We start from the raw sequence: 27533 nt of genomic DNA on the forward strand, positions 1-27533 counted from the left end.
TGTTTGCACTAGTAACTAAAATCCAATTTGAGGAGGACAGAAAGATGCACTAATATTTATATGAAGCTGTAATATAGCAAAAAGTATATGGGCTGTTATTCTACTATATTGCCAGCGGACTGTATTGATCTTCAAAGGGTTAAAGTGCTACGAGGTTACATTAATGTCACCCTTCAGCAATCACTGGCCAATAATGTATCAGCAATCAATGCTGCCGTGTGTTGTTCAGGACACTCAGTTTTTGGAGACAAGTGGCTGATATATTTTGACAAGAATAAAAAATAGTCTTGGAAATTCTTGCAAATCTTAGAGGGGGAGATACATGAAACAAACTGCTTCCATTCGAAAAAAATGGTAATGTTTGCCTTCCTAAGTAACAACATTTTATGTCAGTTCAGTGGAGCAGTGAATGAACCAAAACTCTGCTAACCTTCAAAATGGAAAGGATTCTGTAAGTAGGATTTACATAGTCTGAATATTTAATATTTTGAGTGCTCATCACAGCTCGCATAAACTAATACTTAAATATATATTTCCAGCAAAAAAAACATTTGACTTCTGGTGGAGTAAAGCAGTGAGGTGTTTTGACTTGTGAGTACAGACACAGGTTTCTCAACTCCTGCTCCTTTTTTTCCTGTTAGCAATTTTATTCTATCGAGTTCTCATAATCTCTGCAAATCCAAAGAATGCAACACAAGCCACTTCACTTTGACACAAAAGAAACTTAAAGAAAAAAATCAAGAACTCAGAAAGCCATAGAGTAGAAGTATAAAGGGGAGGAATAAAAATAGAGGCTGCAAGAGGACGCGAGGGGTTAAAGTTCTGACCACTGTCTGCATATATAAAATCATATCACCTTATCTGAAAAGTTTAGGCACTAAAGAAAACACTCAGTTTAAAATACCTTTTAGGTATATTAAATCTTTAGGCTGAAGATTACAGCAAGTGTTTTCTCTTTGGTGAATAGCTGTTTGTCTCACTTTATTTACTTGATATTGGGTATTTGTCAATGTCATTTCATATCTGCAGAAAATTCATACGTTCTATGGAAGTATGTATGTGTGTGAGTGTGCTGAAGATCACATGACTATTTCATCCTATTTGGTGGAGCAGCTTGACTTTTTTCCCTTGCTTTTGGTGATGGTTGTGAGTGCAGAAGTTGATTGACAGATGCATGCCAGAAACCCCCATTCTCCTTTTCAAAGACTACATATGATGGATTGCGATCCTTCAGCTCAGCAGGACACAGGGACCATGCAAGCTGTAATTGGTCAGGTATGGAGTCAGCCATTTCTCAACTCCCCTTTTATTTATTTTTTTTTTCACAAGGGTCTAACCATATGATTCACATAATTCATATTTACAGTACCATCTTTCTATCTGTATCTTCAGCTACCAGCAAGTGTAGTACTGAAAGTGAGAAAGGCAAAAGAAACACAATAATCTGGCCAGGGAATCACTAGAAAAACCTAAATTACTATCCTTTTCTTCTAATAAACCCCATTTATAATTCAGTCTCAGCTTTACCAAATCAATGTATTTATTAATTTGCTGTTTTATTTTGTTTAAATATGCTGAAGTAGAAGAATCAAGGAGTGAAAGTGTTATGTTTGCTGGGGAGTAGCTTTCTATTTGTAATGCTGTTCATTATTTTTATATTGACTGTATTCCTGTACTAGAGGCTGTGGCTTTTATTTTTTATTTTTATTTTTTCTTCTTATACTCCTAATCCAGATAATGTGTGATTGAGCTTGGTAAATGTAGTAGTCTTTGCTGCTGCAGAGGGGCAGCCTGCAAATTAAACACTGCCACAATCTGAAAGGTCCAGGTGGTCTGCTCGTGCTTCCTAATGCAATCCAGCACAACAGCTTTAATAAACAGCTCTATTTAGTTCTCCCTCCCTGTATCCAGGGAAGTGAACTGGTCTGGGGCTGCTGTGATGAAATGCCAGAAGAATATCTCTCAAAGGCCTCACAAGCTGATTTTTAGAGCTTTTCCGTTTTGTCGTCTTTGTCTTCCAAATGGGTCAGTGAGTCCTTCTCTTTCTGTTTTGTGATTTCTGATAAGTCTGTAGTTTTTATATGTGTGTTTTAACCATGCTGTTTTGAGCTTTAGCCAGAAGAGAGAAGAATCATTGTCTTTTCATTTGCTTCAGATAATAACCTGAAGTGGGGAAAGAAATTATTTTGTTCTGATGAACAGGGAGGGCTGTTTTCCTGTGAAAGCAGTCGGAGTCAGATGAGGGTGCCTGTTTTTCTAACAAAATTTTAAGTCCTCAACACTTTCTCATTAGCCACTGACTTGTAAATCAGTCTCTGGTAAAGGGTATTTTTTGAACTCTCAAAAGTTTGTGGTTTTTGCATATGTTTCCAGTATAGTGAACGCATGCTGCTGAGCTGATGACATAGTATTTGTTTTCTATATGTTGATATGATGGTAGAAAAATACGCATTCTACACACTGTTTTCAACTAAATTATGGCAAAACACTGAAGTCCCTCAAAGCACATGGTTTATTAATACCATCGTACATAGTAATGCATTTCTGGGCGGAAAATGTCAAATATGTAATACCATGTTTACCACAGACTTTTATTGCTTTAAATATTTTAAAAATAGAAGATACATTTTTTATTAAAAATCCTCCAAACATTAACAGCTTTCTATTAGGCTGGCTTAAACCTAAAAAGTGGGGCATGTTTGCCAGTACTACATTGTGCAAAAAGATGTATTTTAGACTGTGTTAATTACCTTTTTGTTTTACTTGTTCAGTCTTACAGAAATATATTTAATGATTCTAAGGCAGATACAATTGCAAGGTTTTGAGCAAGTACACTTGACAGAAAATGGACCCCGAAATCTTTATAAATCTAAAAGCTTGTAATATCTCTTTAATGTAACTTTTGTTTTCGCATGTAAGAGAGTATAAGTTAGCTATTGTATGTTTAAGGCTTGCCAACTCTCGGAAAGTGGTTTTGAGGCTGAAAAAGGTAGAAGGCTTTTTTTTTCTGTGTATAACATTCCATATTGCATGAATTAAAAAAAGTTCAGTGAATGTCTGGAAAAATGTTTATATCATGTGTTAGTGTATTTCATTTCCTAAAACTAATAGCAAGAGCATGTACTTAAAAGAAAAATAAATTTAGGTATTTTAGGTGAGTAACTTCTCTGGATTTTCTGTGTCAGAATTTATAGATGTTGTTATTCTGAAACTTACTGTCTTAGGTGTTGCAAACATTTTTTTCAGATCAGCATGTGTGCATATTTACATATCATATATGTAAATGTGCACATCAAAATATGGTCATAAATCCACAAAATTTTCAAGTATGTTTTTGTTTTGATTAATTGTCCAGTGTTTGGTTGTTATTAGCTATGTGTTAAGACAGATAGAATAAAAAGTTTAAACTTTTTTTTTTTTCTGATAAAAAATGATGTATTTGCTAGTTGTATAAAAAAAGAGTTAAAATGTGGGAATCTCAGGGCAATCAGTATAATTACCATACATTGCTGAAAATAGACATAGACTTTCTGTATGAACTTTAAGAGAAAGTAACTATCAAAAGGCAAGCCCTATGGCAGAAAATCTTTCCACATTGCTAGTCCCTATTTTGTATTGTTAATAGTTATGGTTTGCATATTTGGTAGTTACATATATTTAGAAGAGACATTTATTTCCTGACACTATTAGAAAAAGTTCTTAAAAGTCTTTGTTAACTTTCAAACCTCCAAACCCCAAAACTTAGATAAATGTTTATAATCTGGCCTTTTCATTTCAGAACTGTATTTTTTCCAGCCATGAGAATGATTGTTTTTATTACTAATCCTGCAGATGTAGCTCTAAAATCTTGTTTACTACTACTGGAATTTGAACTTGCCTAATTAAAAATCCACACTGTACATGTATAGCTGATTCAATGGAGATCAGACACACTAGCAGTTTTTTGTAGTTCAAACATTAGTCTGCATATGACACAAATGGAATAGCAGGAGCATACTGATTTAAAGGCATTTTCAACACCAAGTACTTGTTCGTCATTAAATGCATTTTTGACTTTTTAAAAAAAAATCTGGATTTCATCTGTCTCTAACCACCAGTTCCCACTGGTGATGGCAATGGTGGGCAGAGTGCTACAATCCTGATCATTGTGTGCCTGGGTGTACTGGGTCCAGGGTGCAGAATTTCTTGTGAACCTTCCCTCTGGATTTTTCCTCCCCCAAGCAAGCAATAAAACAGCCAAATACTCTGAAGAACAACCTCCTTGCCTTGTGTGTCAAGATCTAGAAGCTCATTGCTCATTGTGATTTTGATTCATAACTGGAGTGTTTGGCATGAAACCCCGATCCCTGCCAGCAATAGTCCGTAGCATCCTTCCTTGCATGCCAAACCACAATATCCATTATTTCTTCAATTGCGTTTTGCTCTTACGGAAACTATTAGCTGGATTTTTCTGCCATATTCCTTATATATCCTGAGCCCATCTGAATGGACAGGTAATTAAATGTATCATCTAATTATTCTTTTTTTTTTTTCCCTTTTTTTTTTTTTTTTTCTTTTTTCAGACCTGAGCTTGTGAGTGACAGGTTAGTTCATCAGCATTACAGCCCTCCTGTTTTTGTCTCATCTCATGCAGACAGGTCACTGTGTCCAATCACCCTTCTGGCTCTGCTGTCCCCAGGGGAGCTCAGGCCAGCCTGCCATCTTGATCCACCGGCCTGAGGGCCCAGGCTGGCTGCACATTTCTGTGTTCACTGGTTCTTGCAAATATAGTAAAGTGGGAAAGGGGAGGGGAGCAGCTTAAATTAGATCTCTGTATATTGAGAAGAAGAAAATTAGGTAACATTCTTCTTCAAATAAGCGTGTGTTTGCAGTTATTATTGCTATGTTTGAGTTCTGTTTCTACAAGTTTAACGTGTTTATTTTCTGTATTTTAATGGTATCCTCCATATGATCTCACCGTGTAGTAAAAGCTATTCATGCAAGGGTAAACATGCTCTTTTCCCACAGAGTGTTCTCTGAAGCCCAGTTTATGAAACTGATACATTGCTGCAGCCAGCATGGGTCTTTCTGTTCTGTTTCAGTTTGTTGCCATTTTTTAAAATTTTGTTTTGTGTTCTTCCCCATGATTAACCACAATAGAACATGTTTCAGAGAAACCATTCCTTTTGTAACTCATGGTCACTTTTCAGAAGTTAAATCTGTTGTCAGTGTTGTTTTATAAGGCAGACTAATATGTATCCAGGAATTTAATTTTTACCAAATGAATATCAGATCTATAGTGTTATTTTGTCTTGAGCAATGTCTACATGATTATTCTTGTAGCAGTAGAGAAGTTCTTTTTCTCTTGGAATATCTGTTTCCAGCTCTAATATAATATAAAGAATTGCCTATAACATATACAAACAGAAAACAACCATATTACATATAAATTTAAGACCCACTTTTATAACACAGCAAGGAATTGTGCCTTTTTGTCTGCAGTTTGGGACAAATCCTGTTCTTTCAAGTAAGAATTGGACCCATCACTGTAAGAATGACTACTTGCAGAAGTAAGGTCAGACTACTTGTCCCCTTGTCTGCTCACTATATAACCAGAAGAAGCACTGTAGTCCTTTACGGTCACCAGCAGTGGTTTTGTGCAGTTCAAGACTGTGAGGGAGAGACTTATGGACAGGTACACATTGACTGGTTTTTTCAGTAGTAGAGAGACAATGTAAACAGTAAGAATTATGTTTGAAAATCTTCAAAACCATACTTTTTAATATTTATGAACAAGCTGGTACTCTGATAATGAAGCATTCCATCTTTGCAGAAACCCACTGTTGTATACACTCCCTAGAATACTGTGTCCCTAAGAATTATTATTGTAAGGAGATGCAGGAATGTGCTGTAATATTTTACAGTATAAATATTTGTTGTAGAGGAGTTTGTATCTTGTTAACTTAATATATGTAAATTCTTTGGTCCTAGGCCTAGATTCCAGCAAAAGAATGCATTTTTTCTGTTGACTTCTGCTTTTACAGCAGAAAAGGTGGATTTTTATAATTTTGATTCATACTTAAAAAGATTTTTCTTCTTTTCACACCAAAATTGGATTTTAATTGAAATCAGCTTTCTAAAAACATCTTTAGTATTTTTTTCCTATTGAATTTCTTTATGCTTTTCTCTTCTGTACTACTCTGCTGTCTCATCTGTGGGTCAGGCCAGCCAATTAAGAGGTCAAATTATAAAAAGACTGTGATTTGTACTCTTTGTATATTCACTACATTCTAATTGTAAGAGAAAAATAAAGTATGTCAGATGACCTTTAAATTGCTGGACAAATGACACTCCTCCAGTGATGTAGATTATTATCTTTTGGCAATGCATTTACATTCAAGTACCTCTGTTATGTTTCCTAGATTCTAGACTGATAAACTAAATATCAGTCTGGCCCATTTTTGAGTGTACAGTACACAGAAGTGACTGCGGAGCCTCTTATCTTACACTGACCTGTAGCTGTAACAAGACTTTTATTTTTCTTCTCTGATCTTAACTGCAACTCAAATGGAAGAAAATAAAAGGACAGTCGAGGAGAAATTGTATACAGCACTTTCAACATTAGAGGAGGACTTGGCAAAATATTGGTTTTTTCTGTGATTTACATCATTCAGCAACATTAGTAATGCAGCTTTTTAATCTGAAATTCTAAAAATGGAAGAACCTCAGATCAGGCAATTTTGAATATGTGCATATTTACCTCTCACTATACTTAACTAGACTTAAGCATGTACTTAAAAGTTGGTCAGCAAACCACTTAAGCCCATAAGAAGTCTGCAATTTCTAAATCTTCAAGTGCACAGTATGATACTGAATTCAATGTGACTCCTCATTATACAACAATTGGCAGGATCTGGTCCAACAAGTCTATTAAGTTACTGCTACTGCTAATAAATATAAAAAAATCTGGCTTAAATGCTAACTAAATAATTGTTATGCAAACTGTTTTACAATTAGAGCTGACTATTCGGAATAAAGATAGTAAATCAAGGGTCTTGAACACTTTTGGAGAATATCAGGGCTACAGGTAAACGGACTATCACTTCAGGGATTTTGTTTCAATGTTGCCTTTGAAACCTCTGTGATGTGTAGTACTTTCTCTTCAAAAGAGAAATATTAGTTGTTGATATTTTCTGCTGATTCTCTGTTGACTGGTAGTGCTGTTCTGCAGTAGTGCTTTATCTAACTGTTAGATCAAAAGAAAATTTTGAAGATCAAGGGACTATTCTAAATTTCTAGCCATTCTTAAAAGTGGTAGTGGGAGAAAGCTTAATAAAAAAAGGCTGGGGGGAGAAAGAGGGGATCCAAAAATCTTTATTTCAAACAATCCTTACATGGCAAATTATATAAATTGAGTTTTCTTAAGCTGTTTAGAATAGATTTTGTAGTTACTGATAAGCCTGTTTTTTCTATCTATATTTGTATATGCCATACTATATTATAGCAAAACTATCTCCAACAAACTTACTCACATGAGTAATAGCATAATAACATATACTTAAAGTTGAAGAAATTCTTTTCAGAGATGAGAGCCTCATAAATGCATCTTGCTGTCTGCTGTGGATGTACAGCTGTCCCATGTCCTTTGCACATGCAGAACTCTGATAGTTGTTCTTGTCAAAACACATAGGTCTTGTCTTGGAGGGCTTTCCTGTGCCACCTTACTGTAAAAGAAATCCAATAATTTGAGAAGCAGTGCTATAAAATCACACTTGAGAGAGTAATATTTGACCCTGTGATATTTCCAGTGAGTGTTATCTAAACCACTTGCTAAATATGGTCTATTTCTAAAGGTAACTCATTCCAGGATGGGGTTCTGAATCCACAAATGGGGAAGGGCATTGTAAAGGGAAATAAGACCTTAAGCAAAAGAAAAAAAAAGTTAAAATGGAACTTTGTGCTATTTCAGTAGTTGATTCCATTAAGTAGTTTTTATTTTATAAGTTGGTAGCATTTTCAGGGATCTTGGACTCATGTGTTTGGAAGACACAATCCAGCTATGTAATGGCTCTTCCAAAAAGGAAATATTACAGGGACAACAGTAAAAGACATAAGTGTTTTTAAGCTACCCCCTGCTATAGAAATGAGTTTCAAGAAACAGAAAATAACAGAGCATGAGTTTTTTGCAAGCAGATTAGTCAAAGTCATGTTAATAGTATTACACAACTGCTGTTAGACATATTGTAAGTGATACTTCTGTATCAGAATGTTGTACTTTTCACTAAACTGTTTACATCTCTAGCTGCTTTTTTACTCACAAATCCAACTTGTGGAGCTCTAACTCAGTTTTTACTTGAGCTTTCCTTATGCTTCAAGTGCAATGAAGTTTTACCGGAATAAAAAGCTGACGGCTTTAGCCCATTTCTGGAAGACATCCTTCTTTTTTGGGAAAATAAATAGCTAAATATAGATTTGCAGCACAGACTAAGACTGAAACAACAATATTAATGACTAGCATGTTTCATATCCTTTTTTCAAGCTTATGAATTAAGATCACTTTGTCTCCCATTAGTGGTAAACTAGCATCAGCTTTCATTTTTCATAGTATATCACATTAAAGGCTGTCATTGTTTTGGTGTTTTTTAATTATAACAATGGAGAAATGTGCCTGATTGTTACTGAATCCACCTTTAAAAATACAAAAAAAAGGGTTAAAGATGCAAATTATTCTGAAAATGGTTAAGTCTGGTACTTCTGAGACACTGTCATTGTGTCTATAATCTTTGGTACTAGAACCAGATGCTGCCAAGTGCTGAATGTGTCCAGAGTCCTGGACTTCTCCCTGTCTACGTTAGGCAGGACACTATTCCAATGAAATAAAATAGTCTGGAATAAAGAAGAGTTATGCTGCTATAGGAAACAAAGAGTTATTGCAAGATTCCTGGCCATTAAATCTTACCTTCTCTTCGCTGTGCCCACCCCTTTCTGTGTACAAAATGTGCTTCGCATTTTTCAAATGGATTATACAAAGCAGAAATAGTATCTGATTTGTATAATTCTAATCTTTTGGAAGAAAGGTTGAAAGTTGTGGCAAATGTAAAAGTGGCTTCTAATGTGAAAGAATAAAGCAGAAAATATCAAACTCATTTTGCTTAGTGTCAGTCATGATGATTTATCATTATAGTCAGGGCGAACTATGATCTTGCAGCAGAAACAATTTTGTCCATTAAGAGGGAAAAAAACAACTCCAAAACCCAGAATGTTGCAGCTTGATTCTTATGTCCTTAGGGTTGCAATATTGAATTCAGAATTGGGGAAGCTTAATCTTGCAGCCAGATTTGACAAGATGCTGGTTGAGCAGTAGGCAGAAGTGATGGTTTGTATGTTGCAATGCCCATGGTGGGAAATAAAGAAAGTTAACAAGATTTTTCCAGAAGTCTGGGTGCAGTATTAACCACCTGCTCCAGCTTGTTACCAAAGTAGGCAAGAAAACTTTGTGTGCAAGGTGGTGAGCAACACTTACAGTTTCAAAGCCTGACAGATGACAAACTTGGAGTGCTCTAAAACAGCATGTGAAGAGTTCACAATAGCTCTGAACACAGCTATCTGTTTGTTTTAGTGCTAGTGCTTCTTTAAAGGGTGATCATGGAACCATTTGAGCACATCCACAAGTATCTCCACAATTTATTGGGAGAGCTCACATGAGCAGCACATTGTGCATTAGACAACGTAATGCTAAAGGCTTGGATCTCCTCTGGTTGCAAGAGGATATAGACATGTACTGCGGGAAAATAATAAGCAAGTTCACCATCTCCATTCAGTTAATCCTGGAGAGTAGAAATCTGTGTGTGTGCATGTGTGTGTGTGTGTGTGCATGTGTATCGGGGTGTGTAGCCTAAAACCTGGAGGCTGAAACTGAAATTGGCAGGTGTTTGGAAAATAAGACCTGGATTTTGAATAGTCAAACAACAACACAAAAGAACTGAAGATTGGAATTTCTTCCCCTAAATATATTGTTTTCTGTTTATTTTTCAAGTTCATGCTGAATTTTAGCAAGAAGAGAAATTTAGGGTTGTCCCCTAAATAGGGATTTAGAGTGAGTCTGTAATGAATTTTAACCCAAGAGGCACTGTGGATATTCAGCAAACCTTTGTTCTATTCTGCTCATGTCCTTATGCTAGACCCATCACTGTAGCTATTAGATCTCAAAGATTACATTCTTTGATCTAGTGCTTTCTAAATCCTTAACCCACAGTTTATTTATTTAAAAGGTTATATCCAGCATTGGATTGGATTGTAAAGTACCCTTTGACTCTCATGAAGGACACAGAAGAAACAGATGCTGATGAGGGCGTATTTCCTTCTGACCATGAAGTACCACAGCATTTTATTGAATTAAGAACTGCACAAAGATCTGTGCTTTTAATCTGGCCAGTGTGTTGAGAATTTTTTTGCCTCTATGGTATCCTGATGTCATTCATTTCTGATACAACAAACATTAAGGTATATAGGTGAATTTCTGTTACACTGTGAATTTAAAAAAACCTGCAAAGTAGCCTCATATATCCCTAAGAATATAAATAAAAGCACACTAAATCTCAAATAGATGTTTAACATGAGCATATTGAGAATGTGTTCTTGGGGGTCTCTTTTCTATCTGATATTTACCAGGATTCATCAGAAGTAAATCTGTGGAGCTAAACAGGACAAACGGGATTGCCAGCAGCCTTTAAGCTTGTTCTGTCAAATTCAGAAGCACTTACATGAGCAAATTTACCAGTGTCTTCTACAATGTATGAATAATTAGTGATTCCTAAGATAACCAGAAAGAAGGCACAGAAAGCAAAAGAGAACACAAAAATTAAACCCAGTGTTCTCCATCCTGACTGATATTAATTATACTGTTTCCAAACTGATCTTTTTATTTTTTTTCCCAATCAGTCCTGCAAGGCAAACTGTAAAAAATTTTCATGTATTTTCTCTTAATTTTGGAAAAGCAAGACTGAAATAGGCATCTGAAAAGAAAAAATTCATTTAAAAATGGTGGTTATTTTTTCATTTTTATAATGCTTATGTTTGGTTATTTATCTTTTTTGAGAAGCTCAACCACTGGAGATAGTAGCCTAATGCTACCTTGTACTGAGACCTCTTTATACCATCTGGAAGTACAAACCAGCTGTAAAGTGAGTTGTAAGAGTAATTTATTTATGCATAAAGTTCTTTTATATTTCCATGAATGGTAGAACTCACCTTGCTGTAAATAGAGTCCAAATAAAAGGACTAGAATTTCCTCCTTTTTCAGATGGAAATGAAAAAGGGATAGGCAGAAATCAGACTGGGGGAAGAGAGGAAGGAAAAAGCCTTCTTCAGTTACAAATAGATATCCATTAACAGAAAAGGTGAAAGGTCCAAATCCTGTTTTATTGGCCTCCATCTCTATCTTTGCTGGCAGTGATGAAAATATGAAAGGGAGGGAAGAGAGCACTACTCAAACTACAGTACTCAGAGCTGCTTTCTCAATCAATTTGGTTTTAAAATGAGTATGCTTAAAACAAAAGGCTTAATCTAGTTCTCTCTTTTCTTTTTTCTTCTTTTTTACCCCATTGGCTACAGAGTTGCTCCCTGTGACATTTGACAAAGATCTATCTTTCCACATTATTCAGTTAGTATACCTGGATTAGTGAAAAAGAAAACAAATTAAATTCATAGGAATTAACATCATTTGAATTCCCTCTTTCTATACTTTCTATTGCAAGTCACATTCTTCAACTCCAAGTCAAAGGGTGAATAAGAACAGCAAAGAGGAAAAAGCAAAGAATGACAGTTATGCTAATGAGGAATACCTTAAAATTAGTCAGACAGGGGAAAAAAATACTAAAATAGCAATTTTGGTGTTGACACAAGTTTCCTTTGAAATTTCGAGGAGCTTCCTACTCCATTTTATTTCATAATCCCTTTTAAATGGGAACATAGGAGGCTTAAGGGATTCTGTGAAGTTGTGAGATCTTTCTCTTTTTGCTTCCCCATTTTGTGAGAGCCTAAGGGAAAAATATTGGCAGGGCTTCTATAATTGAAGTAGCCCAGTATTTCCTATTTTAAGACCTTTGCTGCTGCTCTTAGTATTTCCACCTGGTTGGCTCACTCTTCCTGAACACTTTTGAAGGCAATTTCTGCTAAAATACTTCAGTGGTTCCCAAGGCAGATAGGGAAATATGGGGTAGTTTTGCCCATTTTAAAAATACATCATAATTAAGAGAAAATCTCTGAATGTGGTGAGGAGTAGGAGCATTGAGCTTGACATGTCTCTTCAGGTATCCTGTGGCAAGCCATCCACTCTTGGTTATATTCCAAGCCTTTGAGAAATGTAGTTGGCACGTGTTTACTTAGGAACTCTTAATCGATACATCCCTTAAAAATTCACAGAAAAAGTGAAAAAGGAACCTCAGAAAATCACCTGCACATGGACAGGGTCAGCTTATCTGGGTCACATCTGATAGGTATTTGTGTAAGTGCTTCCTGAAAAACTCCATCCGATTCCAAACTCCATGAGCACCAATTCCATCCTATCTTTGTCCTATTCATTGCACCAAGTAAAGCCCATGTCTTCTTGCCTCTTTTAGGAGTATGAGATTATTTCTGTCCCCTTGAAATACTAGCTTCTAACTGTGCCTGTCTTGGGAAATGGCAGAGGTGGCATCAGGGACCTTTTACGTTTCTAGGTACTCAGTGACCATATTCAGGGGGGATGGAGAAGAGAGAAGGTGTGATTCAAATGAAGAAAGGACAAGAGCCAGGGAAGATAAAAGATATGAAATGAAACAATGAATGCACAAGTAGTCAACCATGACTAGAGAGTGATAAGGCATGGAGAAGTAGGAGCCTAAAGGAAGAGTGGATTCAAGAGAGGTTTGGAACTATGAGGGACAGTAGGGAAGAGGACTTGCCCTGTGTGTGGGCAAACTGAGATGAAAGGAGCAATGGAAAAGGGACTGGACCTGGTTAGGGATAAAGACAGAAATACAAAACCCATGGGGCAGGTTCCTGTGCTGCTCAGAAATTTCTGCTGGTAAATCTCATTGGCAAAATGTCTCAGTTCTTTAAAATATATAAAGCTATACATGCAAAATGCAGAAAACAGTATTTGCACTGTTAAGCAAGATAATTCAAATAATTTGTCTTGCTTGTAAATATATATAATAATGACCCTTTAATTATATAAACAACTATATTGTTTATGTAACAATTTCACAGAGTAGGTTCCTTTAGTGTGACTTCTTTCTCAACATTATAGTTGATATATATTGTTATTTTGCTCCCTAGAAATTGCAGGAAGTTTATGTATGTGTATATGTATATATTTATTCTGGGCCAAATGCCAAATTCTAAAAAAGTCTTATTCTATTTTAAAGGGAAGGAGGGTGTTTGCATGATTTTAAAAGATTAAAAAGGATAATTTTTAAAGAAAAAGTAACTTTGACTAAAGCACTCAAACTGCCCTGCTTATAAAATGTCAGACTGAAACACATGGGCTTTTATTCTTCTTTCATATGAATGGTAAGATTAAAGGTTCTAATGAAAAATTTCCCAGAGATCTTGCCATTACTGTTTCCAACAGACAAAGTCTATCATCTTACCCAGTAGTTTTTCTAGAACAGTGACTGACATCTAGATTTTTGGATATATGTAGACACTGGTCTTTGCACAAAGTAGACACATTAAGCCACCGTAATAGGTGATACTTGGCTCTTGATTTTCCACTGCCTCAACTAGTTATTTACAATGTTAGAAATGGAAGCAGTGCAAAGCCAAGTGTTTTTTTTCACTTTAAGTGTTCAATACAGTCCCTTTACTGCACAGTAAAAGCTTCAGGTTCCTATGGAGAAACAACATTGGATTATCATTTGAACAGATATAATTACTACTATCAGCAACTTGAAGTCACTTTAATTCCTATACCACACCAATTTTATTTCTGATGGGAGCGGATAATTTTCTGAAACTTATTTAGCTTCTCTTGAGCATTATTTACAATTGTGACTATAATCTCATGTATGATTTAGTAAGAGAATGTTACCATGCTGAACGTGAATTGGGAATAGGTATCTAGTACAGACCAAGGTGATGTGCAAAGGGGAAACAGTAACTGCCAACATGGGATTGTGAAAAAGGTGGGGCTAGAAGAAAACAGGAGATGCAGTGTGGAAAGAGGGCATGGCAGTTGGAGAAGAGGGTTTTGGTAAGGTTGAAAAATGAGTTATTTTTCTAATAAGGTTTTTATGGTTTTATATATTGAACTAATTGTAATAAAGACTCAGAAAGGCCAAAAGATTAGAACTAATAGCCAGGAATAGGCAGTGGCAGAGAGCTGTGTGAAACAGTTGTGCACAAGAAAACTGAGGATAATAAAACTACATCACTGTTATATTGTCACTTTTCCATTCAGCATCTGCTCGGATACAAGTTCAGGAGCCCATCTTACATGGCATCAGCAAACCATGCCTGTGGTAGTGGTGCAGCAAGAACTGAGACAAGCATAAAACCAGGGCTCAATTCCATCACCTTCCCATTCTGTATCAGTACTTTGCAAAGATTTTAGCTGTTGCAAAATTAAAGTTAATCCCCTTAATTCAATTTTTATTCCTTAACTAAAGATAGATTGGCACAGGAATTTTCTGGTGGCAAATTGGGGCCCACAATGTTTCAGATAAAGTTTACAAAACCAAGAACAAGTCTATGAAGCTGTCTCTAGACATGACTTACATCCAGACTTGTTCTGTTAGCAGAGGTGTTTCTGGCCATGGTATCAATCCCTCCCTCAATGTGATTTAATGATTTTTTTTTTTTTAAGTTGCTTTTCTAAAAGACAGTTTGTTTCTTGGTCAGTATCTTTCTGCTTTGAATCAGCTTCAGCTTGGTTAATGCCACCTTGGACACTCACAGTATCTGCAACTGTCTCCAGCATGAGCATAGAACGATAAAGCATAGGAGGATAAAGTATATATTTTATCCCCCCTTTCATCATTTCATCTTTCCCCTTCAGGCTAGAGAAAGAAAAGAAAAATTATTGTTTTATTAAGTTTTATTAAAATAATATTTTTTTTCCTCACAAATGATCTGGTAAGAATGGGGTTTGTGGGCAAGCTCACATCGGTATCTGAGGTGTGTATGTGTCACTTTATGCTGCAGTCCCATGTCAGATAATATCTGTGTAACCATTGTTAAAAGATTGTGATTTTTTTCTGAGTTGCTTCCAAAATCAGAGTTATGAAATACAGATCAAAGATCCATGAAAAAGATATGGCCTCTTCTCCAGCATGTAAGAGTGTGGGAAGAGTGTAGCTGAGGGAGGTGATCCTCCCCTTCTACTCCCCTTAGTGAGGCTACATTTGGAGTGCTGTGTCCAGTTCTGGGTTCCTCAGTACAAGAAAGACAAGGAGAGGGTCCAGTGGAAGGCCACAAGGATAATTAGAGAACTGAAGCATCTCTCTTATGAGGAGAGACTGTGGAAGCTGGGCCTGATGCATAGAAATATCTCAAAGGAAGTTGCCAAGAGGATGGTGCCAGACCCTTCCATGGTGCTCAGTGGCAGGACAAGGAGTGATGGCCATAAATTAAACCACAAGAAGTTCCACCTCAACATGAAGAACTTCTTTATATTGAGGGTGGCAGAACACTGGAATAGGCTGCCCAGGGAGATTGTGGAGTCTCCCTCCCACCTGGATGCATTCCTGTGTAAGCTGTCTTGGCAGAGTGCTGGACTAGATGATCTACAGAGGTTCCTTCCAAACTTAACAATTCTGTAATTCTGTGGTTCTGTATGTATTTCAAGTTTGGGAAAAGTTTGTGGTTCATTTTTCTTAGTTTTGGTAGTGTCTTTCTCATGGATTATGGTTTAAAGACTGAACCACAACCACCACCATCCCCCACCCAACAAACCAACTGGTTTTTGATAGGTGGAAAACTTTTCTTCAAAGAGAAAGATAGACAACAGATGAAAAAGTAGCACATTATTGGAGAGCTTTGAAAGCTGTTTCTAAAAGGAGGAACAAAGAAATAATTATTCTGCCAGTGCATATATGGATATGGGTTTAATCTATTTCATATTGGATTCTTTATCCCAACAGCCTGATGAAGGTTTTGACATTTAAGCTGCAGAGATGAGAAAGCCAGATGCTTCCTCAAACCTCAGCTTTCATACTACAGCTTCGTACTATGAGATTCCTGTTAGGCTAAATGAAATTACAGGCAAAAACTGGATTAATTTGAGAGTCTATCCTTTGCTGTGGTTAATCAAGTATTGCATTACAGTATTGCTAACAAGCTTTCTTCTCAACAGAATGTGTGTTGGACTTACTACAATGCTCTCCACTTGTAGAAGACTTCTATATCAAAGGGGCTTATGCTTGAATAATATTATGTCAGTGTGTCTTTCTTAAAGAATCTGCACCAGTGCTGCCTCACCTTGAGCAGTGTGTGCAGTTTAGGTCACCACAATATAAAAAGGCATGAAGCTATTAGAGAGCATCCAAAGGAGGGTGTATTGGGTTTACATGGCCAAGCTTTGGTTGTGGGGGGCTACAGGGGTGGCTTCTGTGAGCAGCTGCTGGAAGCTTCTTCCATGTCTGACAGAGCCAATCCCTGGTAGCTCCAAAGATGGACGTGCCGCTGGTCAAGGCTGGGCCAATTAGAAATGGTGGTAACATCTCTGTGATAACAGATTTGAGAGGAAAGAAAAAAAAAGTTACAGTGCAGAAGTAATTGCAGCCAGAGAAGAGTGGAGTGAGAATATGTGAGGGGAACAACTCTGCAGACATGAAGGTCAGTGGAGAAGGAGGAGGAGGAGGTGCTCCAGGCACTGGAGCTGGGATTCCCCTGCAGGCCGTGGTGCAGACCATGGTGAAGCAGCTGTGCCCCTGTAGCCCATGGAGGACCAACGGGATGCAGAGATCCACCCACAGTTCATGGAGGAGCCCATGCCAGAGCAGGTGGATGCCTGAGAGGAGGATATGACCCTGTGGGAGGCCCGTGGAGAGAGGAGCCCACCCTGGAGCAGCCTGTCCTTAAAGGACTGCACCCCGTGGAAGAGTGACGCATGCTGCAGCAGTTGGGGGAGGACTGTTGCCTGTGGGATGGGCTCACATGGCAGCAGTTTGCAGAGAGTTGCTGCTTGTGAGATGGACTGATGTTGGAGAAGTTTCCGATGGGAAAGATTCCCTGTCTCCCTGCCCTGCTGGGGAAGGAGGTAGAACTGGGAAGGAGGGAGAGGTGGGGGGAAGGTGTTGTTAAGGTTTTATTTTACTTCCAATTATCCTGCTCTGATCTTCTTAGTAATAAATTCAACTAATATCTTTAATTCTAGCCTGTTTTGGCCATGGTGGTATTTAGCAAGTGCTCTCTCCCAGTCCTTGTCTCAACTCATGAACCCTTCATTATATTTTCTCTCCTCTGTCCAGCTGCAGAGGGGAGTGAGAGAGTGGCTTTTGTGGGTACCTGGCATCAAGCTGGCATCAACCCACTACAGAGGGCCCTGAGAATGGTGAAGGGCCTTGAAGGGAAGCTGTATGAGGAGCGGCTGAGGTCACTTGGTCTGTTCAGCCTGGAGAAGAAGAGAATGAGAAGAGACCTCATTGCACTCTTCAACATCCTCACAAGGGGAAGTGGAGGGACAGGCACTGATCTCTTCACTCTTGTGAACAGTGAGAAGACTTGAGGAAATTGCATGAAGCTGAGTGAGAGGGGGTTTTGGTTAGATATCCAGAAAGGGTTCTTCACTCAGAGGGTGGTTGGACACTCGAACAGGCTCCCCAGGGGAGTGGTCGCAGCACCAAGCCTGACAGATCTCAAGAAGTATTTGGACAACACTTTCAGGTACATGGTGTGACTCTTGGGGCTGTTCTGTACAGGGCCAGGAGTTGGACTTGATGGTCCTCATGGGTCCCTTACAACTCACGTGATTTTATGAATCTCTCTTCAGTGTACTTATATATTCTGGAGTGTTTTACAAATGCAACATTCTTCTGCTTCTGAGCCCTTCAGTTACCTGAAAATATGCAGGTGAGCCTAGCAATTTTACCTGACAGTGTGTATATGGAAGTAACGAACGTGTTGCCAGTGGACTTTAAAGAATTGCATCAATTCCAGTGTGGAGCTTGGGCAGGATATCAGCAATGCTCTGTGGGAGACTTCCATTGTCCTCTGATCACCCAAAAGCTAAAAAAATGTAGCTATGTAGATGCAAGAGTACAGACTGCTTTTTCACTGTGTTTCTCATTTAGAGAATAGATCACAGATGTTAATGTGTGCTTGCAAACATGGGGTAGTGTTTAGCTTCTGAAACACCTATTCTCTTCCATATTTTTGTGTTTCTACCAGGTGCTCTTTCCAGTCTAGAAGATTGTCCTCTTTCAGGTGTTTTTCTAGTATTATCCCTTTGCAGGGGTAACAGTATCAGGAGATGGAGTTCAGGGCATTCATTCATTATGTATTTGCTGTTTTCTAGCAAAACCCAATAAAACAGCTCACTTCACAGAATAATGAAATCACAGAATCAACTACTTTGGAAAAGACCTTTGAGATCATCGAGTCCAACTTATGACCTAACACCACCTTGTCAACTAGACCATGGCACTAAGTGACACATTCAGTCTTTTCTCAAGCACCTCCAGGGATGGTGACACCACCACCTCCCTGGGCAGCCCATTCCAATGCCCAATCACTCCTTCTGTGAAGAAATTCTTCCTTATGTCAAGCCTAAACCTCCCCTACCACAGTTTAAGACTGTCCTCTTGTCCTGTCTCTGGTTGCCTGGGAGAAGACACCAAGCCCCACATGGCTACAATCTCCTTTCAGGCAGTTGTAGAGAGTGAAGAGGTCTCCCCTGAACCTCCTTTTCTCCAGGCTAAACAACCCCAGCTCCCTCAGCCACTCCTCATAGGAGTTGTGTTCCATACCCTTCACCAGCCTTGTTGCCCTTCTCCGGACTTGCTCCAGCATCTCAACATCCTTCCTAAATTGAGGGGCCCAGAACTGGACACCGTACTCAAGGTGTGGCATCACCAGTGCTGAGTACAGGGGAAGAATCACTTCCCTGGTCCTGCTGGCTATGCTATTCCCGATCCAGGCCAGGATGTCATTGACCTTCTTGGCCACGTGGGCACACTGCTGGCTCATGGTCTGTCTGCCATCAGTCAGCACCCCCAGGTCCCTTTCTGCCTGGCCACTGTCCAGCCCCAGCCTGCAGTGCTGCAGGGGGTTGTTGTGATGAAAGAGCAGGACCCGGCACTTGGTCCGTTAAACCTCCTATCATTGGATTCAGCCCATGGATCCAGCCTGTCCAGGTCCCTCTGCAGAGCTCTCCTACCCTCCAGCAGATTGACATTCACACTGAACTTGGCGTCATCTGCAAATTTACTGACTCAATCCCTTCATCCAGATCATCATTTATAGATATTAAACAGAACTGGCCCCAGCACTGAGCCCTGGGGAATACCACTGGTGACTGGCCACCAACTGGAGGCAGCACCATTCACCACCACTCTCTGGGCCTGGCCATCCAGCCAGTTCTTAACCCAGTGAAGGGTGCACCTGTCCAAGCCATGGACTACCAGCTTTTCCAGGATTATGCTAAAGTGTACTTCAGTCCTGTACCAAGGGAGACAGACCTAGAATGTAGAACGCCATAGTCCCATTGACTAATACAGAACCTTGTTCAAAACACGGGCTGTATGCATGGACACGGTTCTGATTTTGTTGCTAAACATGCCATAATCAATACTGCTAACCAAACCTTTATCATGAGACAGTCAGACCAAGTGTAAATACTAATTAAGGACTAATCCAAAAATCTATTGAAGTTTGTGGCAAGAATCAGTGTGCTTTGAACATGTCCCAAGGTAAAGAAATAATCACTATTTTATCTGAGTTTTGCCCCTACAGCAAAATTTCTTTGCTAATGAGGGACTGTTTTGTTTACTTGAGTCCTCCCATATTCCAAAACTCTCCTGTTTTCAGCTTGGTAGAAATAATGTTTACATAACAAGTATGAATTCACTGCAGAGAAGTAGAAGCAGAAAACCCTAACATAAGGAATGCCATAATAGAAACTTACTTGTTTAAATAAAACACAGGGCAATTATCCAACTATACTATATTGTCAAGCTCAAAATCTGTTAAACTTGTTTAAAAAGGTCTGTGGAAAAAGGATGAAAGTCCTGGCTTTACTGAAGTCAACAGAGATTTTTTCATTAACTGATATCACTTAGAGAGTTTATGGTAGTTATGGGTACAGAAAGTTTGTGTTGGAGACAGAACAATTCCAAATGTGCTCTGAATGATCTTGATGAACAGAGATTAAGGAAAAAAATCTAACTTCCAAAAGCTATGTATTGACTAACACCCAATGTATCATGAAGGAAGTTAAAAAACCCCAACAGCTCCAAAAGCTACATTCTCAGCGGTTTAAAGAATCCCATCTTCCAAGGACGAATATCTTTTCATTGCTCCCTTTTGCTTTCTGGTAGTACCTACATTTTGCTGTAACCATTTACTGCTTCAGGAGGAACAAGAACTTTCAAAACAAGATACTTGCTAATTAAATATTCATAACAATATTCAATTCCGCATTTTTATGCTTTATATAATATTTTAGTATCACTACACATATTTTTTTGAAATGTGTACTTAATTTCTGATACTTAAAAATTACTATGGCAGCAATCTTCAAACTACATACTGTCAGGATCAAATGAATCTGCTTCAATAATGTTCTAGTCACAATAGCTTTGAGCCCTGCTCGTATGGGAAAAGCCCTGCTGAAGTCAGTTATGCCCTTAAAGTTCAGAGTATGCTGTGGTCCTTTGCTGGAGTATGGTATAACCTCTGAGTGGGTAAATGAGGTCAGTGTGGGATTCTTCCACAGTAGTCTTCTCTTGCTGCTCCCCAGGCTGTGGGTATGCAGCTGTCCTTACCAACTTGAATATACTTTTGTGGTTAGTGTCAAGTTGTCCAAATGTAATCTGATTAGCTTTAACAGAAATATCATATAGGAATATGGACAAATGATGCATTCATTTCTAAATAACATCCAAGAGATTTACTTCTGTTTATCTGTTTCTGCTACACAACCTATGCGATCTAAAAGCTATGTGTTCATATAAGATGCTGGCTGTATATAAGCCCCCAGTCAGACACATGGATTTCAGGATGCTTACAATCCTTGCTTAAGTATAACATAATTGGACCTTAATATGTTGATTCAGTTCCTCTGAAGATAAAGATTTAACACATTTTGTTTTTTTAACTTCTCCTCAGAAGTTAGCCATTTTCTTCTGATAAATTATTGTTGCTGTATGAATGGGAATTAGCACTTATCCCAGATTTAGGAATTAATGTAATGTTACCTGAAAGGATATTAAATTTTTACAAGTATTTCCTAAATTTAAGTTGTTACGAGTATCTCATAAATGAGTGTTGGGGGTTAAGATTTTTCCTTTTGTTTCTTTCCCTCATGGAATATTGTCCCATATGTTGCTAGGAAACAATAACTACCGATACTTAAGAAAACAAAGATGAAGCTGGGTGTCACAACATTGCATTGAAATGGCCCTGACCTGGGGTGGGTTGCAACTGATAACTCGATAGAAAAGGTGAGGGGGCTACCCCAGAGGTTTGGGGCTGAGTTTTTGGTCAGTCTGGTTTCCAGGTTTGGAGGAGGAAGGAGCTGTTTGCTGTTTTCCTTGCCGCCTGACTGCTCAGAGCTCAGAAACAGTGCGTGTGGTGCCAAAACATTGGGATTGGCTCCCACCGGACCCTCTGCCCGCAGTGTGTTGCCACAGCCACTCCAGTGTGTTGGATTCCGAGATCTCGGTCTGCTGCCATTTGGGGCGGGAGGGGGGGTTCTGGAGCCAATGTGTGGGGTGTTGCTGTACGGGACACCTCTGCACGGTAGCCTGGCAATCGTGACCAGCTGCCACCCGCGACTTCCCACCTCAGCCAAGCCGCCATTAACTGCGTGCTTTCTGAGCTTGCGCCAGAATGCCCCCTGCAGCCGCGGGGAATCATCGCACCTGCCCTGCCCCGCCGGGAGCCACCAGAGCCCCTGCCGGCTGTGGCCGTGACTGCAGCAAAGGGGAAAGAGCTTAAAGAGCAGGAAGAGACTGTTTATTGGGTTTTCTGGGTTTTTTTGTTTGTTGTTGCTGCCATTGTTGCTGTTTGTTTGTCTTGTTATACATACACATACTAGTAAAGAACAGTTATTCCTTTCCCCGTGTCTTTGCCCGAAAGCCCCGTAATTTCAAAATTATAATGATTCGGAAGGAAGGGGGTCATATTCTCCATTCCAAGGGATGTTCCCACCTTCCTTGGCAGACACCTGTGTTTCAAACCAAGACAATGAGAAACTTAATTAACTTTTAAATTCTTGGATTTGGAGAGCAACGCAAAACCGCGTTTGGTAACTGGAGGGATGTTGTACAGTTACATATTTTAATGGAAGAATTGCCTCACACACCTCCATCCACATAATTTAGGGAAACTTTTAAAGAATTTTCAGTTTTTTAGATTACTTGCATGTTTTATGAATCCCATAATTGTCAGTCTGTGGGTTTCTTCCTCCTGGTTAGACTTTTAAAATTTGTCTGTGTGTCTTCTGATGCTTAATTTCTCATTTGGCATTTACCTGCTCTGACTTAGGCATTTAAAAATTATATGTCAAAGTCTGAGGCAGTCACTAAAGTCTGTTTTCTCTCTAAGTCCAATAAAGGAAGGCAAGTACTGTGAGCTACACTGGAAAGTCTTACTAAACTCCTGTAAATAATTCTTAAGTAAGGAAATATGAACTGTGCCTTTCCTTATACAGCACTTAAAAGCAAATAATTTCCTAAAAAAGATTTTTAAAAATTCTTGCTGGAGGTTAACTCTGGCAAATGAATTGTAAATTGCAAATGAAAAAGCCTGCAATTTTGGCTCGCTAAAAAAAGTGTTCTAAGCAATGTACCAAGGCTGAGGGCTGGAAATGCCCCAACTGTCCTCCAACAGAAGAGGAGGAGGATGTGTCTAATAGCACAGCTCATTTCTAGAAAATATTCAAGAGGTTTTTTCTGCATATGGAATATTATCTTGATTTTTTTTCCTGAATCATCTTGTATGTGAGTATATATGTTTTCCTCAAAAAAAGTTTTTAAAAATACCATGAAATTTGAACACGTACTGACAGCCACGTAATTCTTGTGTGAGTTGACTAACAGTTGGGAAGGAAAAAGCATATTGCAAAAAACCTTCCACTTTTAAAGAGGTTTTGCCCTCAAATATTACTTCATAATAATATATAATCACATCTGTCTTGGTTTAATATAATTTAAGAGACAGACACTCTAAAATGGGTTACCTCCCCATTAGTTTTAACCAATCCCTTTCCACCAATAAGGAGAGACAGGTATGAGTAGATAGAAGTGAAGAAATAGCAGTATACTAAAAAATGAAACAGCAACAGGCAAAAAATAAAAGTATATTATCACTAGGTAGAAAACAGCTAAATCTCTCAGAGTCCCCAGGAGCAAAGAGAAAACTAAAATGGTAGAGAACCCTGTCATAGTTTGACACTGGCCAAATGCCAGGCACCCATGAAAGCCATTCGCTTACCCTCTCTGGCTCTCAGCTGGGCAGAGGAGAGGGAAAAAATTAACGAAGGGCTTACGAGTTGAGATGAGGACTGGGAGAAAACATTCTAAGGGCAAAACAGGTTCAAATTTAAAGGTATAAAGTAAATTTATTATTAACAGAGTCAGAGGAGGATAATGAGAAGTAAAATAAGCTTTTAAAACCTTTTTTTCCCCCAGCCCCTCCCTCCTTCCTACCAACAGTGCAGGGAGACAGGGCGTGGGGGTTTTGGTCAGTTCATCACTTGAGATCTTTTTCTGTTCACTCAGGGAGAGGAGTCTTTCCTCTACTATATCTTGGGGTCCCTCCCACAGGAGACAGTTCTCCATGAACTTCTCCAGCACGGCTCCAATCTCACGAGCAGCAGTCCTGCCAAAACTGCTGCAACGTGCGTCCCTCCCGTGGGCAGTCTTCCCAAAACTGCTGTGTTGTTAGTCACTCTTCCATGGGGTGCAGTCTTCTAAGGATAGGCTGCCCTAGTTTGGAAGCAAGGGCCCTCTTTCTCTGCCTCTGGAAGCAGGGGCCCTCTCTCTCCATTCGGGTCTCCACTGGATCACAGCTTTCTCTAGCATCCACCTGCTCCAGCGTAAGCATTTTTCCCATGGGCTGCAAGTGGATCTCTGCATCCCCCATGGACTTTATGGGTTGCAGGGGGACAGCTTGCTTCATTATAGCCCTCACCATGGCCTGTAGAAGAATCTTGGCTCTGGCGCTTGGAGCACCTCCTCCCACTCTTTTTCAACTGACCTTGGTGTCGCCATGTTGTTCTCCCTCACATGTTCTAACTTCCTCCTTTTCTCTGATTAGAAAAACTGCTGCCTGTAGATACTATTGCCAACAAGTTCCACCAATTCAAAGATTCTTGCAGCATCCCGCAGCGTGGAGAGGTTGATCTCATCTAGGTTGCATGTTGGGAATCATTCACCATGTTTCTGCTGCCAACTACATGGCCCCCGCTGCCACTGCACAGGCAGTGGTGGCCACCGGGGCTCTGGTGCTATTCAATGCCTCTCTTCAGGGGGGGCGCCGGGAAGGAGAAGCTGCCGCTGCCATGCCTGCTGTTCTGCCTGCAGTGCAACTGGCTAGGGGTGACCAGGCAGGGAAGGCTCGCCGCGGGCCACACTGAGATGGTGGCGGCTGTGGCGTCTTGCGGAAAAAACTGTGCCTGCACTGTTTGGATTTTCTTCTTAAATATGTCATCACAGAGGCGTTACAAACCTCTCTAACTGGGCCAGCAGCATGTCCATCTTCAGAGCCATCAGAGACTGGCTCTGTCAGACATGGTGGAAGCTTCCAGCAGCTTCTCACAGAAGCCACTTTTGTGGCCCTCCCCTGCTACCAAAAAACCAGGTTGTGCCAAATCAACACAACCCCCCACCCCCAAGATTGGATCCTCTACAGACAACTGTGTTTGGGGAGACAAAGGGAAAGACAGCAGCAGGCTTTCCAATTCTCCCGACTATATGTGGAGGTAGAGAACAAAGAGAAAAACAGCAACACAGAAACCGAAACTCCTTGATTACAAAAGCTCCCTCTTCCCCAAACAATAACCAGCAGGAAACAAGGACAAAACAAAAAGAAAACTTGGAGTCCAAACCCAGTCAAATTTCCCCTCAATCTCCCTGGCAGTGGCAGCTCCACCAACAAGGCAGCTGACATATTCTGGCAGCTGGAACTTGGGAACAGAAGAACCTGATGAACCTCATCTGGCTGGTTCCAGATAGTGTCATCTCTGCAGCCTCCAAACCATTGGTGTGGGTGCTGCTGTCTCAGGTCCATTTTCCAATGAGGGTGAGGAAGGAAGAGAGACTCCTGAGCACCGAAGAGTGGTGGCCCAACCTTGACCGGCTCTGGCATAGCTCTATGGACAGGTGTCGCAAAATTCCCTCTGAAATGGTTTTGAATTGTGAAATGCAGCTTCTCAGGTTGCTACTGTTGCCATGTGGAAACCCGTCTGAAGCAACCCCCTCCAAAAGCCAGAGAGAAACAAAAGATAAAAATTCTTCAAGTTAAAAATTACCAACCCTAAACAGGTTTTTTTGTAGATAGTACTTGGTTTGATAAACTTCACAGTAAAAAGTTTAAATTCTCTATTTGTTGTTCTTTACATTTCCAGTTATTGTCCATAAAAAAATTTACCAGCATGAAGAGGGCCTGGATGTGCTGATATGTTTACATATAGCTCTGATCATTTATAGCTGCTCTCTTTGCTCTCGACTGGCTGTCCAGTGCCACACATTAAATAGCCAGAGAAGCTGTGAGTTTCAAAGGGAACCAATGTAGCATCAATGCTATACCAGGGGAGTTGGAGACGGAAGCTCACAGGAAAACCAATGTGTACCCAACTGGGACTCTGAGCAGTAGTCTCAAAATCAATCACCATGAGATACATTTGAAAGTTGTGCCTGTATAAGTGACCTCATGTTGGAAGCATGCCTCCAGCCCAGGTTCCATAGGAGGAGGTGATGTTTCTGCTGGGTGGAGGAAGATGTTTGGCCATCTTCCTCCCTTAATTTGCTACCCCCAGTGCTACTCACACTGGTGTTACTTTTTGGTGTACATCTCTAGTACATGGGGGTATTCAACAAATGACAAAAATGCAGCTGTTAAGAGATCTGCTATTTTGCCATGTTATTTCTAATGGTGTAGCTACAAGCAAAAGTTTGGGTGCAAATTGCTACTATGAAGTAGCTGTATTGTAACTGAAAATTGGTGGGTTTAGTTTTTGAAGCTGAAACTAATTGCTGTGCAGAAGAGCCTTCTCTCTGATTAAATACCTATGTATTTAATGTCACTTTTCAGGGTTAAGTGGAAGACCCAGTCCATGTAGACTTTGTAGTCATCCTTCACATGAGAATGAGTTAAATTCCATGCCTTTTTGTGAGAGATGTGTTCAAATCTGGTACTTAGCAGGATAAAGTTGAAATAAATGTACACCTGTTTAGTTGTCAACTGATAGTGATTACAAGTTCTCCGTGATTTTTACAGTATTGACACTACATATTGGTTCCCAAAGTCCTTCAAAGACTAGCAAAAATCCATCTAACCAAGAGGTTCAGTTCAAAACTGTTGCCCACATGTTACATTATATGTTTAAAAGATGGTTGCTGCAGAGATGAACACAAAAATCCAGACAGACCCTTCTGTCCAAAGCCCAAGCAACTCAGTTCATGTAAGGAACTCCTGTCTTGTCCTGAGGTGGGATTAATTAAAACCTTGAATGTCAGTATGACACAAATAGCAAACATATTGTCTGATTAGGAAAGATACTTATTGTCAGGTGACAGACTCATCTGAAGAGAGTTCCCTTGCCAAAAGAAAAGCTCTCAACATGGGTCTGAATACATGCATTTTTTTTTGTCTCCTCTTGGATCTTGAAGTACAGATGGCCTCTTGTGGCCAAATGTTGCTTAAAGTCTCATACTTAGAAAAAAACAAAGCAAACTTTCTGAGTATTTTCCTGTAATTAATTTTGTGCACAAGAAACCTGCATAGTACGTAGGCTGGGGCAGTTGAAGCTCCACAGTTTGGGAGCAGATGGTGTTCAGGTCTGGAAAGGGGGACACCTGAGTGCCTTTTATTGAACAAAGCAATTGGGAAGTGGATCTAAGAGGTACTGTTAGGACACGTGAAATGCTGTTTGCTGGATTATTGCAGGAGAAAAGGAGTGATAAGAGTCAGTGCTATAAGATGGGGACATCTGCCATCCCATGCTGCAGTTATGTGGCTGCTATAGGATGCCCTGTGGTTGCCTGTGTAGTGCCATATGTTCAGCTTTGGTGCTTGGCCCAGTCATTGCTCATGCCAGCAGGTTGCTTGCTGTGGTCACCCTTGGGCTGTGCCTTCCCATACTGGTGGGTTCCTTGATGCAGTCCCTTACTGCTCCCCATGCCATCTCT

At 39.6% G+C, this 27533-nt stretch overlaps 1 protein-coding gene across 3 annotated transcripts in view; it reads left to right on the plus strand.

The window, feature by feature from the left end:
• The first annotated feature begins 1170 nt into the window (after positions 1-1170).
• Positions 1171-27533, plus strand: part of POU6F2 (POU class 6 homeobox 2) — a 331556-nt gene continuing 305193 nt past the window's right edge. The window contains exon 1 of one of the 3 annotated variants that reach the window (XM_019285349.2): positions 1171-1275. In XM_019285349.2, the coding sequence (XP_019140894.2) occupies positions 1171-1275 (105 nt within the window). Of the gene's footprint in view, positions 1276-1951; positions 2026-27533 lie in introns of those variants that run through there. The other 2 variants (XM_019285354.2, XM_019285352.2) reach the window with 2 other exon arrangements.

Source organism: Corvus cornix, chromosome 2 (assembly GCF_000738735.6).
Source record: "Corvus cornix cornix isolate S_Up_H32 chromosome 2, ASM73873v5, whole genome shotgun sequence".
Lineage (NCBI taxonomy): Eukaryota > Metazoa > Chordata > Aves > Passeriformes > Corvidae > Corvus > Corvus cornix.